The sequence below is a fragment of the Drosophila ananassae genome, chromosome XL, assembly GCF_017639315.1.
Source record: "Drosophila ananassae strain 14024-0371.13 chromosome XL, ASM1763931v2, whole genome shotgun sequence".
In the NCBI taxonomy this organism is placed as follows: domain Eukaryota; kingdom Metazoa; phylum Arthropoda; class Insecta; order Diptera; family Drosophilidae; genus Drosophila; species Drosophila ananassae.
Window position 1 is genome coordinate 10,438,362 of NC_057931.1, and position 15,559 is coordinate 10,453,920.

General features: G+C 33.9%; 1 protein-coding gene across 1 annotated transcript in view; it reads left to right on the forward strand.

The window, feature by feature from the left end:
- LOC123257503 overlaps positions 1 to 339 on the forward strand; it is a 34,045-nt gene extending 33,706 nt beyond the window's left edge. Inside the window, exon 6 of the mRNA XM_044716791.1 lies at positions 171 to 339. Within this exon, the coding sequence (XP_044572726.1) occupies positions 171 to 214 (44 nt within the window). The 3' untranslated portion in view covers positions 215 to 339. The remainder of the gene's footprint in view (positions 1 to 170) is intronic.
- The last annotated feature ends 15,220 nt before the right edge of the window (positions 340 to 15,559 follow it).

A 15,559-nucleotide genomic window follows, 5' to 3' on the forward strand; every position in this document is an offset into this window, starting at 1 on the left:
GTGCATTTTGGTCAAAGGACATCATGAAAATACATACCAGAAGCAATTTCCCATCAACAAAATTCATTTTGATTAATTTCATGCTGATGAACTGAATTATTTTCATTGGAAATGATTATTTTGCATTGTATTATGCAATATTACTCATACGACATGTTGCCGTCCGAAAGTAAACAACTCTTGCAGAAACTTCTGGTTAATTTGTGGTCTGTAATTGCATATTAATTGCAAAATTGGAAGGAATTTAATAATCAATTTGGAAGAAACATGCAGAATGGTCTAGGGCCCACACTGCGTATGAGTGATATTTGTGGCCAAGGTTCAACGCTGCGTATGAGTGATATTTTTTCTTTGAAAATAAGTTTCTTTTGAATAAAATTAATAAGAAATAAGAAATTATTATGTTTAAAAATTTTTTAAGTTTAAATAAATAATTATTTTAAATAAAATTTTGTTTTTAAATAAATTTTATTAAAATAATCTCCCAAAAAGGCGGAAACGATTGAAGATTCTCCTTATTTCCGATCGCCCACATATCGTGTTTCTTGGGTAACCTCATCCTCCACACCATCACCACCACCACCACCCACACACCCCCCCTTATATCTGTCTGGTAGCACCCCCACCCACTCCTTAAATTTTTTTTTTTTTTTGCATATCATTTTCCTTTCACGTTGAATTTTTTTATGTGCCACAAGAGGCTGGGGCTGGCAAAACTTTTCCGCTTTTCACGTTCAACGACGACGATCGCCGTCACCCAATGCCCCTCCATTTGTGCCACCAGTTTCCCCCTCCCCTCCTACCCGCTCCGACCCCCCTCCTGGCTAGGCCCCGTTACGAGCTCTTGTCGTCGTCGATGTTGTTTTCCTTGTTTTTCCACAGCTAGTTTTCTTGCCTGACTCCATTTGCGCAACAAAAATTTTGCGGTAAGGTGGGGCACGGCCAAGGGGTGCAACGAAGGGGGGGGGGGGGGGGAGAAGTGCATCATATGATTTGCAATTTCCATTTGCCGACTGCATGCATTGCTGCATGGGCTGGTTGCGTAACCCAAAAGTTAATGCCACATAATCATGGCTGAAGTTGCAACAAATGCTGGCCGCAATGGGAAATGGGGAAATTGTTGTTGCCCATGGAGGGAGGGGGTGAAGGGGGGGGGGGGGGGTGGCACAACCATGACACGCCGTCTTGCCGATCGTCGCTTGCAGTTTTATTCAATTTTTCTTTTTTTTTTCTCATTTTTTTTTTTTGTTTTTTGCAAACGTTTTTCCTGGCACTTTCTCTCTCGTTGGCGATGAAGTAATAGGTATACCCCCTTCCCCTCCCCCTTCTTCTTGCAATTGCGGTTGCAGTTGCAATTGCAGTTTCTCGACTTTGTTTTTTGATTTTGTTTTTTTTTTCCCAACCATTTTGCCGGTGACTTAATTTTTGTTTTGCCTTGCTTTCTGGCAAAAAAATAAAAATAAAAAAATAAAAAAAGAAAACTGGTTTTCGCATTTTCTTCCCCGGTAATGGATGCTTCGTTGTTTTAACTTTTTTTTTTTTTTTGTGCCGATCGCCGACGACTCTTGGCCACGTTGGCCAAACTTGGCTCACAAGGTGATTACGTCTTTGGCTCTTCCAGCTGCCAGCAAAACGAGTGGGCGGCTGTAAAATAGTTGCCACAAGCGGTTGGTGGGTGGGTGGGTGGTTTCGGTTTTTGGGGTGATTTGTGGGGATTTAGGAAGCCCTAGACCTCTGTTGGCTTTTCAGCCAATGGATTTGGCTCGAAGTTCGTGGAGAAACTGAGGGGGGAAAAGCCGAAAAGTGGGCGGGGGGGAGTTGGCCAAAAGAGGATTTCAGTTTTTCAAAATTAAACTTTAACTAAAGCTTAGGAAATTTCTTACTAATATGGCTGGGAAATATAAGCCAAGTGTTAATTGAAGATAAATTTGTGGGTTTTTTGAAGGAAAAGATGGTAATTAGATAGGGGTTTTTAAATTTTAATTAGGGATATATAGGAATAGTAGTGATGGTTCGATTTTTATTGGTTTCTGATAACTTTTTAACAGTTCTATCGATTATTTTTTATATTATTCTTATAAAAAAGAAGTATTTCTATTTTAACCGTATTTTTAAATGATTTTTTTTAATAAAAAGTATAAGAATAAACAAAATATTCTTTAAACTAGTTTCTATCCACAGTTCCCTCATTATATTTTATCGATTATTTCGATAATTTTCTATGGAATAATATTCCTACAAGCCTTTTTTTATAAAAACTAAGTAAAAACTAAAAAAAAACTCCTAGTCCTTCTATTTTATATCTTTAAATAAGTTTTTAAAGAATAAAATGAGATTTTTTTTTATATTTACTATCGATATTTTCGATAATTTCTATAAGATTTATATAAAAAACTTTATATTTTTTAGAACTCATCAAAGCATATCACTTCCTTTCTCACAAAAATTCTTCATTTTATAATCTAACTCCCATAGACACTTAAATTACCTCTAATATCCTAAAAGACTTGATGTAATTTGTCTAAAAATAATCGAAATCAATAGAAAAAAGTATCGTAATTAGCGCAGCACGATTGAGGAAATGCGAGGAAATGAGATCTCCGGCTATGTTTGATTCATTGGCATCAATTTACGGATCGGATACCACTTTTGGATGTAACTCTTAGTGTGTCGCTGTGTGTCTAGTTTTTTTTTTTTTTTCTTTCCAACAATTTCCCAGCGTCTTTTCTTCCGCTTTTCATTTTCATTGTGGAGGGGAAAAAAGCGAGAGGAAAGCGAGCGGGAAAACTGATCACATTGCTTCCTGCTTTTTTTTTTTTTTTTTTTTTTGCGATCGCCATGCAACAGTTGCAACTTGCATCGCTCCCTCTCTGTCTGTCTGTCTGTCTGCCTCTCTCTCTGTGGCTTGTAACGGTAACATTGCCTGCTAACACCATTTTCCTTTTGCCGCTGTTACGTGAGGAAAAACGAAAGTAAAACTCGCAATTTGCCGTTTGCCGTTTGCTGTTGCCGATGACTTTGGTGGCAGCAACTTTTGCAGTTGTTGCCATTGTTGCCGCTTGCCGCTTGCCGCTGTTGCAATTGTTGCAGTTGTTGGCATTGTTAGTTTTCATTTTCACATTATACTCTTTATTTTTTTTTTCTCTATTTTTCTCTCTCTATATATTTTTTTTTTTATGTTTATATAGCAAGCGTAGCTCACTCGATCGATTGTTGACTTGGTCATGGTTTGCCATGAATTTTCCAATGAATATTTTTTTGTTTATATAAGATATTGTTTAGAGATCGTGTGGAAAATGTCTACAGGTTGGCAGTTTATTATTTTTAGGCATTCTTTTGTGGAATAAACTAATAATTCAGTACAGTCGATAAGTTATCGATTTTTATCGAATAAATGTAGGTTTTTCAAAGTGATTTTCAAATTTTTCTATAACTTGGTCTATAAAATAAATTGTTAATTATTATTTTAGTTTTAGAAAAACTATGCTACGATATTTTAGACGATAAATTATCGATTTTATCGATAGTTGTACAATTTTTCCTTCACTTTCGTTAAATAAGTGTTTATGAAACAAATACATACCCTTTTTTTATATATTTTTTTTCTTCGATTAAATATCGATAACTATCGTTTCTCTTGTAGAGTATCTCCTCTTCGATTTTCTGTGTTTTTTTTTCATTTTCATTTTCATTACGCCGCCTGATCGAATCAGTGAATGGGAAAAACGGGATTTTCCAGCCAGAAAAGTTGGCGAAAAACTGGAATGTGGCACAAGCACTTTTCGGTGGGTGGCGGTAGAGGCGGTGGTGGTGGTGCTAGTTGTGCGGCTGGTGGGTTGATGGTTACACCTCGCTCTATTCGTGGAGGTAAAGATCGCCTCCGTTTCTCCGTCTTTGGCTCCTTCTCCCACTCTTCTTTATCCCCGGTTTTTTTTTTTTTTGCCCACCAGCTGGCTTGGGTTAGGCGATTGTTATGTCATACAAGGAAGCGAATGATGGCCAACAATCTGTGGCAAGGGGGGTGGAGTGGAGGTATAGTGTTGCCTGTTGCCTTAACGTTTTGGACATTGGGAAATCGCTGTAACAGAGTGGAGTTTTTCTTTTTGAGATTTGCAGACTTGCAGTGGAAAAAATAAAAATAATTATTTATTAAGATTACAAATTTTATATTTCTTTTTTAATCGCTTTTTAAATATTTTTTAAGAAACTAAGATCATAAAAAACCTTCTTAAACAACTATTTTCTTTATAATTTTTTTTTTACAAATGCTATTTGGATTTTTCTAGGTTTCCTGCTGCTTTGGGCTTTAGTGGGTAAATGTTACATAATTTTTGACTGGCTTACCAATCAAAAAAAAAAATTGTTAAAAAAAAAATAGCTCCAAGTCTCAGAGTCAGAGCCAAACCCAAGTGTCAAATCCCTCCCCCTCTAAACCTCCTATCAAAAAATTTGTTTTAATTTTTGTTTTTTTTTGTGGCAAAGTCAATGAACTTTGTTTGGAGGTGAAACGAGTCGAGAAAAAAAAACTCCAAAATTTATTGTGATATTCAATTGGTTTTTTGAAGAGTTAAGGTTTATTTTATGGGCAAAAGGGTTAGGGGGTAGGGGAGTGTAGGGGGCTGGAGCCAGGAGCTTTTGTCTTTTGACCAGATCCCCCTACCACCTACCCACCACCCCCCTAGCCCCTTTGTGCACACCCTTTTTCTGTTGGCCATGGCTTATAATGGCCAAAAAGCAATTAAAATGTCAAAAGCGTGCACAAAAGGAGAAAGTGAGAAAAAAAGTGCAAAAATAAAAAATAAAAAAAAATAGTACTCATTGCTTTTTAAGTTTTATTTCATTTTGTTGGTATTGTTGTTGTTGCTTCGGTTTGCATTTTAACAATTACATTTTTTAAAATGCGAGACAGGCAAACAAAAAAGTTAAAAAAAAATGCAAAACTTAAAGTTATAAAGTGACCATGGCCGTGGCAGGAAAATAAAAGAAAAGGGGGGGAGGTAACACAAATAAAAATTATACTTAATTATACTTAGTTTTGGGGATTTTGTTTAAAAAACAAATTATACGAGAGTCTGGTACTCCGAGATGGGCTTCATTATTAAGTTATTCAATATATATAATATATATATATATAGAGAGACAAAAAATGTGTAATAGCAACAATAACAAGTACAACAATACTACTAACAACACAAATAACACAAACAATAAAAATAATCATAATAAAACATTTGAACAACTTTCACTTGGCGCTTGAATTCAACGCACGACAAATTCAAACGACACCGATCAGAGCCCATTGTATATATCTCTCACTCTATATAGTGTGGGTGTCTATGTACAGCTTAGACAATAACAATAACAACAACAAAAACTAACAAATAATAAAAAATAAAATAAGAAAAATAGAGGGGTACTCACACCCCCGCTTACCTGGCCAAGCGGAGAAAGAAGCCCAATAGGAAAGAGACCAACATTTTCGCTCAAAAGTTAACAATAAAAAAAAATTTAAAAAAAAAAGTGATAAAAATAAATTGAAAAAAAAAACCTATAACCAAGTACAGTGAAGCTCTGAGGCCAATGAAGACAGTGAAAATTCCAGTCACACTCGGAAATAATTATTACCAAGTTGGCTTTAACTATTTAGGGCTTAATGGCTTAAAGTTACAAGAAGAAAGGTCAGGAAAATAAATATTTAAATAAAGAAAAAAAACTATTAAGGGTTATTATTCTTTTTAGTAATTTTTATAAATTTTTATTTAGAGTTTTAAGATATGTTTTTAAGAGTAAGCAACTGGCATTGACTTTTTATTGTTTCTTTTATTTAAAAATCTTCTTAATTATTTATCAAGGAATATCTATTTTTGAATATTTTATTTTTTAAATAAAAATTCAAAAGTAAGTTTATCTCATGACTTAGTCGCCCACAAGGAAACCAAAGATGCTTGTTTTGGATTTTCTTGAAAGCCAAAAGCCGAAAACTGTGGAGGTTTGCTGTGTTTTGAATTAAAAGAAAAAAAAATAAATAAAAAATAAAATAGAAACCAGTCCCGAGCAGACTTCCTTTCACCTGGAGTCTGCCGTTGAGACTTCCGCCTTTAAAAAGGAGTAAAAAATTATAATTGCAATTACCCTTGCGGATGGCATTTCAATTTTCCTCAAAAGTGTGCCATTTATGGCTAAAATAATAAAAAAAAAATTAAATAAAATAATTAAAAATATAGCGCCCTCCTCCTCGATTCTCAAAGTTGACACTTAAGCGGCCCAAAAAAAGGAAAATAAAAAATAAAATAAATTAATTAAAAATATTTTTTGCGCCCTCCTCCTCGATTCTCATAGGGCGCACTTAAGAAAGCGCCAAGAACCCCAAAAAAATACCCAAAGTACTAGAAAAATTAAATACCAGAAAATAATACTAAATATAATTAAGTATCCTTTAGATAGCTTTTCATGGGGTGTCCTTAACCATCAGATCAGGACTAAAAATACTAAGGAATAAATTACGAAAATACTCCAAAATACTAGATAAAACTAAGTATCCTTTTCCTAAATCGCCATGGGATGTCCTTATCAGTAAGCTAAGGATGAAAATTGGAAAAATACTGAAATAAAATACCAAAAAAATACTACAAAATCAAATAAATAAATTAAATTGAGGGCCCCTCCTCCTCGATTCTCATAGATGGTACTTAAGAAACCCCAAAAAATATATATATTTTCTTAATAAATATATTTTTCCATTTCCATTTTAAAATAAAATCAAAAAAATGGTTACACCCACTTAAATAAAAGGGTATATTGGTATATTTAGCTATCTTCTTTAATTATCCTTCCTGCTTTAAATATTCATTATAATTTTTCTTAATATTTGAGACTGGGAGCAGGAGCAGGAAGCTGGGTGTCGAATCCTGTCAATGCCAGTGACACACTTTAGCTGGCAGCGTAATCACATGTGGCTTCCATATCCGTTGAAGAAAAAAAATATATATGGAGAATATATATAAGCCAGTTATAGTATATTTTTTTTAATACATAACCAAAGGACTTGTCATGTGCAGGCTCCGTAAAACCCGACCCGTACCGTACCGTATCGTATCGATGTCCTTGGCGTTGCCACCGTCGAGCGTTGAACCTCCGTTGCTTACGTGTTGCCTTGGAAAAATTCGTAAGGGGGGGAGGGTGAGCTGGGGACAGGGGACAAAATCCTTGCCAGCAAGGATTTTTAGGACATGCGCAGTAAGGATACCCCAGCAAAAATCGTGGACAATATGGATAACGTTGCGGTAGGTCAGTTGGTTGAGCGAAAAAATAAAGGAGGAAGCTTTCTACATTTCCTCTTTTTTTTTCCCCTGACCTGCCACACAGCGCTGCAAAGTCGCTTCACCTTGCAGCCCCCAGTCATGCAACACAGCCCGCTCTAAGGGGTTGACCTCATCCTCCATATACTAGCACCACCCCACTGATTTTTCGACAGCTGCTGCATCTGCATTTGCAGACTATATATGTGTTCGTTTTGGGGCCCAAGTGCAAGTTCAATCTATAAATTTGAACGGTGTATTCTGTACTCGGCCCCGACCCTGCTGCCACCCCTCTCCCCTCTCCACTCCCCCTTCTCATAGCAGCATCCTCTCTCTCTTGGCTGCATCCTGCAGCTCGGTGTCCTTGCCGAAAATGTAAAGTTCATGCCACGCAGCGGCATAGTAGGCAGAGCCAAATACATACCAACTTTCTTCTACATAATCTAATAAATAAACACTAAGAAAGGTTTTTTTTAATAATTAAAATTAATAAAATAATTAAAAATAATGATTACCTATTTTAAAATGTATTTAGAAACTATGGCAAAATAAAAGAAAATCTATATTTTGTTCAAAAAGCAAAGAAAAATAATTCCAAACTTGTTAATAATATTTAAAGAACATTTAAGACTTTAATTATAATTGAAAAACTCATTAAAAATATGTAATATTTTATATAAAAATTTTTAACAATCTTCTCTTTATTTTTTCCCTTAAATTTCTTAACAAAATAACCTTTTTATTTTATTTTATTTCAAAATAGTCCTTTATTTTCCTGAAAGAACCCCCTTTTTATTTCATTTTTTCTCCAAGTGCCTTTTAAGTAACCTTAATTATATTACAAGTGTATTATTTCGGTGATGAGTTATTAAATTTTAGAAGCATAAACTTTTGCAAAATGTAATTTAATAAAACACTCTCCGAGCAGAAAAGGCCGAAAATGAAATTTAGGTGAAAATATTACGCATACGACACGTGTACCACAAAAGTTTGTGAAGCGAAATGAAGCAAAGTAATAAGCTGGTAGTGCCTTCAATTAAAACTCAATTAAATTGGCCAAACAACGAAAATCAAGTGGAATGCTTCGACTGCTGAGTCCTCGTGTCATTCTGTTGCGCCCACAAAGTCCGAATCCTTGCACAATTAATAAGGATAATTAGGCAACAATTTAGCTTGGCTGCCGCCGAGTACCCAAACAGCAAGGATACAATTAAGGTAGACATGGAGGACATCAAGGACATGGACCACATACGCATACCGCTTCCTATTAATTAAGATAAATTAGTAAAAGGACAAATATATTGTTTCCAAATGGCAAATATTTTGACAACGGAGTAGGAGTGCCTTAAAGTTTGTTTACAATTTATTACAAAATATGAAAAATAATAAATCGATCTTTAAAACATAATTTTGATAGCTTCCATCCATTTTTATGCGAATATTTATCGATATATTGCGTTTTTCTAACAATAACCAAAGTTATTGGAAAAAAAGTAAAAAAAACTACTTTTTTTATATTTTTAAAAAATCAAACGATAATTTTGACAGCTCTGTATTATCATTTTTTCGATATTTATCGATAGATGCATGTTTTTTTCGATAGCTTACTACCTTTCTAATGTGGATAGTTATCTATATATAGCTTTTTTCTAAAAATAAACAAAGTTAAGGGAAACTAAATAATTCTTAGAAAAAATCAAAAATCAATCGATAATTTTAGCAGCTCTCTACCAACGTTTTCTCGATATTTATCGATGTATTTTTGGGAAAAACATCTTTGTTGACCTTTATCTTTGTGGGGAAAATATCTGTATCCGGCGTTACCAGTTTTGACCCCATTCACCAGACCCCGAAGGCCAGCCAGAGTAGGAACAAAAAAAAAAAGGGAAACATAAATGGGAACGAGATCAAGATCAAGAAACGCAGAATCAAGTTGAAATTCTTGCGGGGATTTGCTGTCTGGGCCAGTTTTTCTTTGCCGTTTGGCGTTTGGCTAGGTCTAGGTTATAGTTACTACTACGAGATACGAGATAGTAATGCAATGCCCATAATTGCACCCCAGACTTCAAAATCAGATTTAGAATCAGAAACAGAGGCTTGCCTTTCGCCCCGGCTTAGGCGAGGTATCTATATCTGTGTACCTGTCTGGCATTCTCCGGTTTAAATATCAATTTGTCCGCTCTCTGTCGATGTTAAGTTCAATGCTGAAATTAGCATAAACTACCGTTAATTGCATTAGCATTAGTCTGGCTGGCTCCCACATATATATATATCTTTAAAGTCTGTGTATAAAGACACCCCCGATCTATAGCTTCAATCACTCGATCCCCTCCATATACACATATATATATATCTATTTTTTTTTTATTTTATGGCGCATTCTTAGCGAATATGTCATGGAATCGGCGGGCGACAGCAGTTATCCTTGAAATGGAAGCATGCTGGCGTTAGACGCCGACTGCTGCGCCAGCAGCGACGCCGGCAGCGACGGTAGCAGCAACTGATCCGACATTGCATTGCGCATACGCTCCGTTGGCCGTGAGATCGATTGCAATTTCCAGGTATTTTGCGGTCCGGTACAAAAAAAAAAAAAACCATAAAAACCCCAACTAAATCATAAAGACAGTAAACACACAAATCTATTATTTCTAGGATTATAATCATAAAACTTTAGTGTTCTCATTAAGAGTTTAATAAAATATTATTTGAAAACAAAGTATTTAATTTTAAAAAGCTTAATAAAAAAGCCTTATTTTTGTCATAAAAAAAATAATTAAAATAAAGATTAATTATGTTGTTAAATTTGTAATTACAAAATTTATGTTTTTTATGATAAATAACTTAAAAAGGTCTAAGAAACCTTAAAGAAACTATCTTAAAAATGTATGTTTTTTAATCCTTGACTTTATTTAAAGTATTTTGAATATTTTTTAAAATATTTTTTTTAATAAAAGCCTTCGGTTATACCCCTTGTATTGTAGTATATATTTCAAAGTGAGGTCTATAAACTATCGATCAACGATCATTAAATATGGTTATGGTTCTTGTTCTTTTTGTTATTGTTTTTGTTTTATATATTTTTTGTTGTTGTTATCTTTGTGAGTTCCGTTATGCGCAGTTCAAGTTATAAATAACAACACAGATCAGCTCAGAGAGTGCGTCTATATAATTAATACAAGTACTATCAAGACAGAGTTTAAAGTAATATTATCTTCATTTTTTCACACAATCTTCACTTAATTTAAAGTTAATTTAAAGTTAATTTAATTTATTACCTCACTTTAAATAAAAACTAAAAAAAAAAGCAAACAACAAACTAACATTAACTTGTAAATAAAGTGGGGAATCAAGAAAAATATAGTACAATTATGGTTAATAATAAAGTCGGGAAAGCGAAGAGAGTGGGCGGGCGGCTAGAAGAACAGGCCAGAAGAATCGGGGCCCAGAACAGAAGAGGGGGCGGGGGCGGAGAACGCGTAGAGATAGCTAAGCAAATACACGTAAAAAAGTTTGACCTAGATTCCCGTTCGGCGTCTGTGTTGGTACTTATTTGTCTATAAGTATATATATATTTTTTTTTTGTGTTTAAAAAAAAGCTAAAAAAATATTAGTATTATGCTTGTGTGTGTGTGTGTGAGTGCGTGTGTGGCGCACACTCTCCAGTCTCCTCCACTCCCCACTCTCCCCGAAAAAAGCGATCGGGAATATCAGCTTCATGTTTTTGTTGCTTTTTCTTTCAATTACGTTAGAGAATTCCCACTTCGTATTCTTCTTTCTCCCGCCTTTCTTTCTTTTCTACTTTTTTCCCCACTTTTTTCTTACTTTTTTCCTTCTTTTTTTCCTTCTTTTTTCCTTCTTTTTTTTCTGTTCTCTGTTGATGTTTTATGCCGGGAAACAATTTTTTTACACTGAATATTATAATTTTTTTTTTGTATGAAAAAATTTTATATCTTTGAAAATAATATTTTTTTACAAATCCAATCTAGAATTTTTTTTAGCAAGAATGTTATATTATTTTATTTTAATACTAAAACCCTTTACTTAAAACTACTTCCCGTGTTCTAAAAACTATTTTTTGTTTAAAAAATCTACTGTTTCTTAGTCATTTTTTTTGAGTGTTTGGTCATAGAACTAAAAACCGATGACGGCCGATAAGATAATGCCCAAAAGTAAAAAAAAAAATAAAAAATTCGTCTCCCATCCCCTTTGCCCCTGCCTCACCCCCTACCCCTCCCACCACCCCTCTATTTCGAAACGCTGCTGGCGACCTACTTGTTGGATGTGCGGGCGTTGATAAGAGAGGAGAGGTGGGGGGATGCCAGGGGGGGTGGGGGTGGGCAGGTGCTGGGAGGGTGAGAGGGCGAGCTGCCGAAACAGCCGTGTGCTGCTTTTTGTTTTTGGGCTTTGGCTTTTTTGTTAAAAAAAAAACAAAAAAAAAAAGCAAGAAGAAAACACAAACAGAAAAAGAAACAAAAACTAAAAAAAAAACAAAAAAAAAATAAATGATTGTAAACAAAAATAAACCTTCAACTTGATACGCGTCCAGGGATGTGTTGAAGGTGTCGCCTCGCATCGATAGAGGTGCGAGAGCGGGGCTGCGAGGGGGCGTCGGCATACGGTGCGTATACGTGTTAGTGTGCAAGTAGAACAGAAAAAAAAAAAGAACAAGAACTAGAAGCAAACACAAAGATCTTTCAATGTTTTTTTTTTTTTTATTTTCTTCATACCTGTACGTACAATTAAGGGAAGTCAGGGGGGGTGGGGTGGTAGTGGGTGGGCAGGGCTTCAAGGGTAGGGGCTAGAGGGTGGCCAGGGGGCTCAGGGGGTATATAGGTCACCAGCCGAACATAAATAGAGCTCTATGACGAATAGAGCACCTAGAGCCCCACGAGTCGTCTATCCCAGAGATCTATGTTTTATGGTGTTTGTTTTAGGGAATATTCTAAATAGATATTTTTCAGAAAAAAAATGTTTCTTTGATTTATAAGATTTTAATTTTACTATATATATTCTAATAGAATTTCTTACTTAAATTTTAAAATGAAAATTAAAAGAATAAGTTCAAAGGCTGACTTTCACCGAGAAATTAATAAAAAAATATATAAATAATAAAGAAAAATGTGTAAGATTTTAAGACTTAATTTAATAAATATTTAAGTTTGCAGATTTTTATTATTTTTTAAATATTTTTATGACATTTTTTAGTTTTTACAAATAAATTATGAATAATAAAATATTTTTCTTAGAAACTCGATTAGGATTCTAGTCTTTCGAAGGAAAAATAAAGTTTAAATATATTTTTTACACAAAAATAATATAAAATATGGCATAAAAAAAGTATGAAATATTTTTAAGTTATAAAATAAATTAAAAACTATAAAATAATACCTTAAAAACCATCTAGAAATCAATAAAAATAAGAAAATATGAGAAAAATCTAAAAACTGACCTTTGCAGACTTGTTTAATTCGAAAGAAAACTAATAAAATAGTAAAATATTTAAAAGAAATCTTTTTAATGGGTTTTTCCACCATCTTCTCTACAAAGACTCTACACAGTAGAATTCTAAAGATGAATATTATCGATTCTTCGAAGAAAGAAGCAAATGTGGAGCAAATAGACTCATCTCGTCGGCCCACATGAATTTTCAAGTTCTTGGCCCAGCGCCCGTTGCCCATCAATATTCCCGCCCAAAAAAAATTAAATAGTGGGGAAGGGGTGGCCCCACCTCCCCTTAAAAAAAAAAAAAAAACCAAATGTGGGGGAGTTCAAATTCTCCTCGAAATCAATCGAGCCCCCGGGTAACTGCAGTTTGTTGCTTTTGTTTTCCGTTTGGCTGTCATTCGACTGTCGCGGCAACTGTCAAAATTGACCTAAAAAAGAAAACCGAAAGAAAAGCCAAAAAACAACAACAACAAAAATAAAACTCAAAATAAGGAAAACCCCCCTCTCCCAACCACCCCACTCCACAAACCTATAAGAAGAAAATCTAAAATGAATTGAGAATTTGAAAAAAAAAAAAAGGGGGACATTGGTTCTTTTTTTTTTTTTTTTTTTGTAACTCGATATAGTCTAGCCCCTTAGACCCCTCCCCCCCCCTCCCCTCTTAAATTTTGAGGAAATCCGAGATAACGGTACAACATATAGAACATATAGAACACTTCACTTGACCGACAAACACTATTCCACCCAGTTTTAAAGCCACTATATAGAATATCTGCATTATGCAAGACTATCATCAGACCCCCATCAAAAAAAACTAGAACAAATCTATTGAACTTATCTTGAGATATAGCCATGCTATGGGAAAAGGGGTTATCTAATGATAATATCTGGGAAATTAAAAGAAAAAATTCTATTTACAAGAAAAGTTAAGAAATCCAGAGAGTTTATAGAGGTTTTAGTTTAAAAAATCTTTAAAAAATATTTAATATAGTAGGAAGTATAGTAGGAATATTAATAAATATTTATTTAAAATATTTAGTCTTTTTTTTAATATTTTTTAAATTATTTATTCTACTATTACTACTTTACTTTTTATTTAAAAATAAAATACAAAAATCAAAGCCTATAGAATTGTCTAATAAATACTTTAATAAATCCTAAATCATAAACTATTTGGACTATAATTTTCTTTTAACTTTTAAATAAAAGATTAAAGCTTCTGATATATATTTTTTATTTTTAAAATAATTAATTATATTTATTTATTGTTTTTTTTTTCTACTTGCAGTTCTTAGAGGGAATGACGCAGGCATTTCTTTTGCAGCGTTGGACTTTCGTTTTATAAGGTAAGTACAAAAAAAGGGAGTGTTTTTAATCTATATAGTATTTAATATTTAGTATTTAGTTTTTAACACTTTTTTTTATTATTTTCCATACGATTTATGACCAAAAAGTTGGCCAAGTTTTTGGGGAATTGCCCGCCTCACTTGCCTGTTATTTTTTTTTTGCTCCACAGGTGAGCAGAAAATTGAGGTGTCTGCTTCGAGTTGCTTCTCTTGTGCCCTATAGAACTATATATATATATATATATATGGATATACCATATATATATCGAAATACATATTTATATGTATGTGTGACCCAGAAACATTATGCGAGTAAAACTGAAACAAGCTAAACAACAAAATATTGTCAGCATTTTGCACTTTTTCCAGACAGACATCGTTCTCTGTCACCCTTATAGGTGTGCCATCTCTTTCTATCACTCATCCCTCATCTCTATCACTCTGTATTTGGCTTCTCATGAACTTCTCATCAGTTCACTTGACATTCGTTTTGGTTCAATGTGGAAAGAAAGTGTTTGTATTTAATTAAAAATCTACAAATCTACAAATCTAGAATAAATAATCCATTTGAAGAATGTAATTAATACAAAATAATCAAGTTTAATTGAAGAGTTTGTCCTAAAAAAAAAAAAAAACATAAACAATAGTTTGTGCTGTCTCTTTCTATCCAGGCTATAGCTCTTTCCCACTGACGTGCATCGGTGGCGTATACGTAATCTAGTTTTTGGGGTTTGGGTTTTTATGCAAATGGCGTTCAAGGATTTTTGTGTGAAAGTTGTTGAACCTCATGAAAACACACACACACACACACATATACAGCTACAGTTAGAGTTGCAAGTGATGTGGCATAGTGCCCAGATTTGGATTTGGAACACGAATACATAAGCTACAAAAAAAAATATAACAAAAAATAGAGTCTTGCGATGGGAACAGAACACTTGGCAGGAAAATTGCATTTAATTGCTAATATTTTTTAATTGCTTTTTAATTAACATACATACAACACAATAAAAGTGAAATAAATTAATTATTTAAAAAAGAAATTTATTTAAGGAAGATTAAGGAATTCTATCAGGAATTTCTGAGAAATTTATGATAAATTCCATCTGCAGGCTCCTTTGTTTGATTATTCTAGCTATTGTTGTTGTTGTTGTTGTTGTTGCTTCTGGTATCTGTGACAACTGACAGTTGGCTAACAAGGTGCATTATGGCCAAAACAACAATTGGCCCAAAAGCTAACGTAAAATAAAGCCTCAAGTCGATTCCTGTACAATAAATTGCATAGAAAGTGCACGCAATTCAACGAATGCCAAACAAATAAACAAAACAATATATATATATATATATATATATATATAAACATATGTATGTGAGTATATATATGCCCCACTATATAGTGTGTGCTCTGGCTAAATGCATTTCCAATATCAGCCAAGGATATTCGGCTGCGCTAAGTCCACATGACCTTCT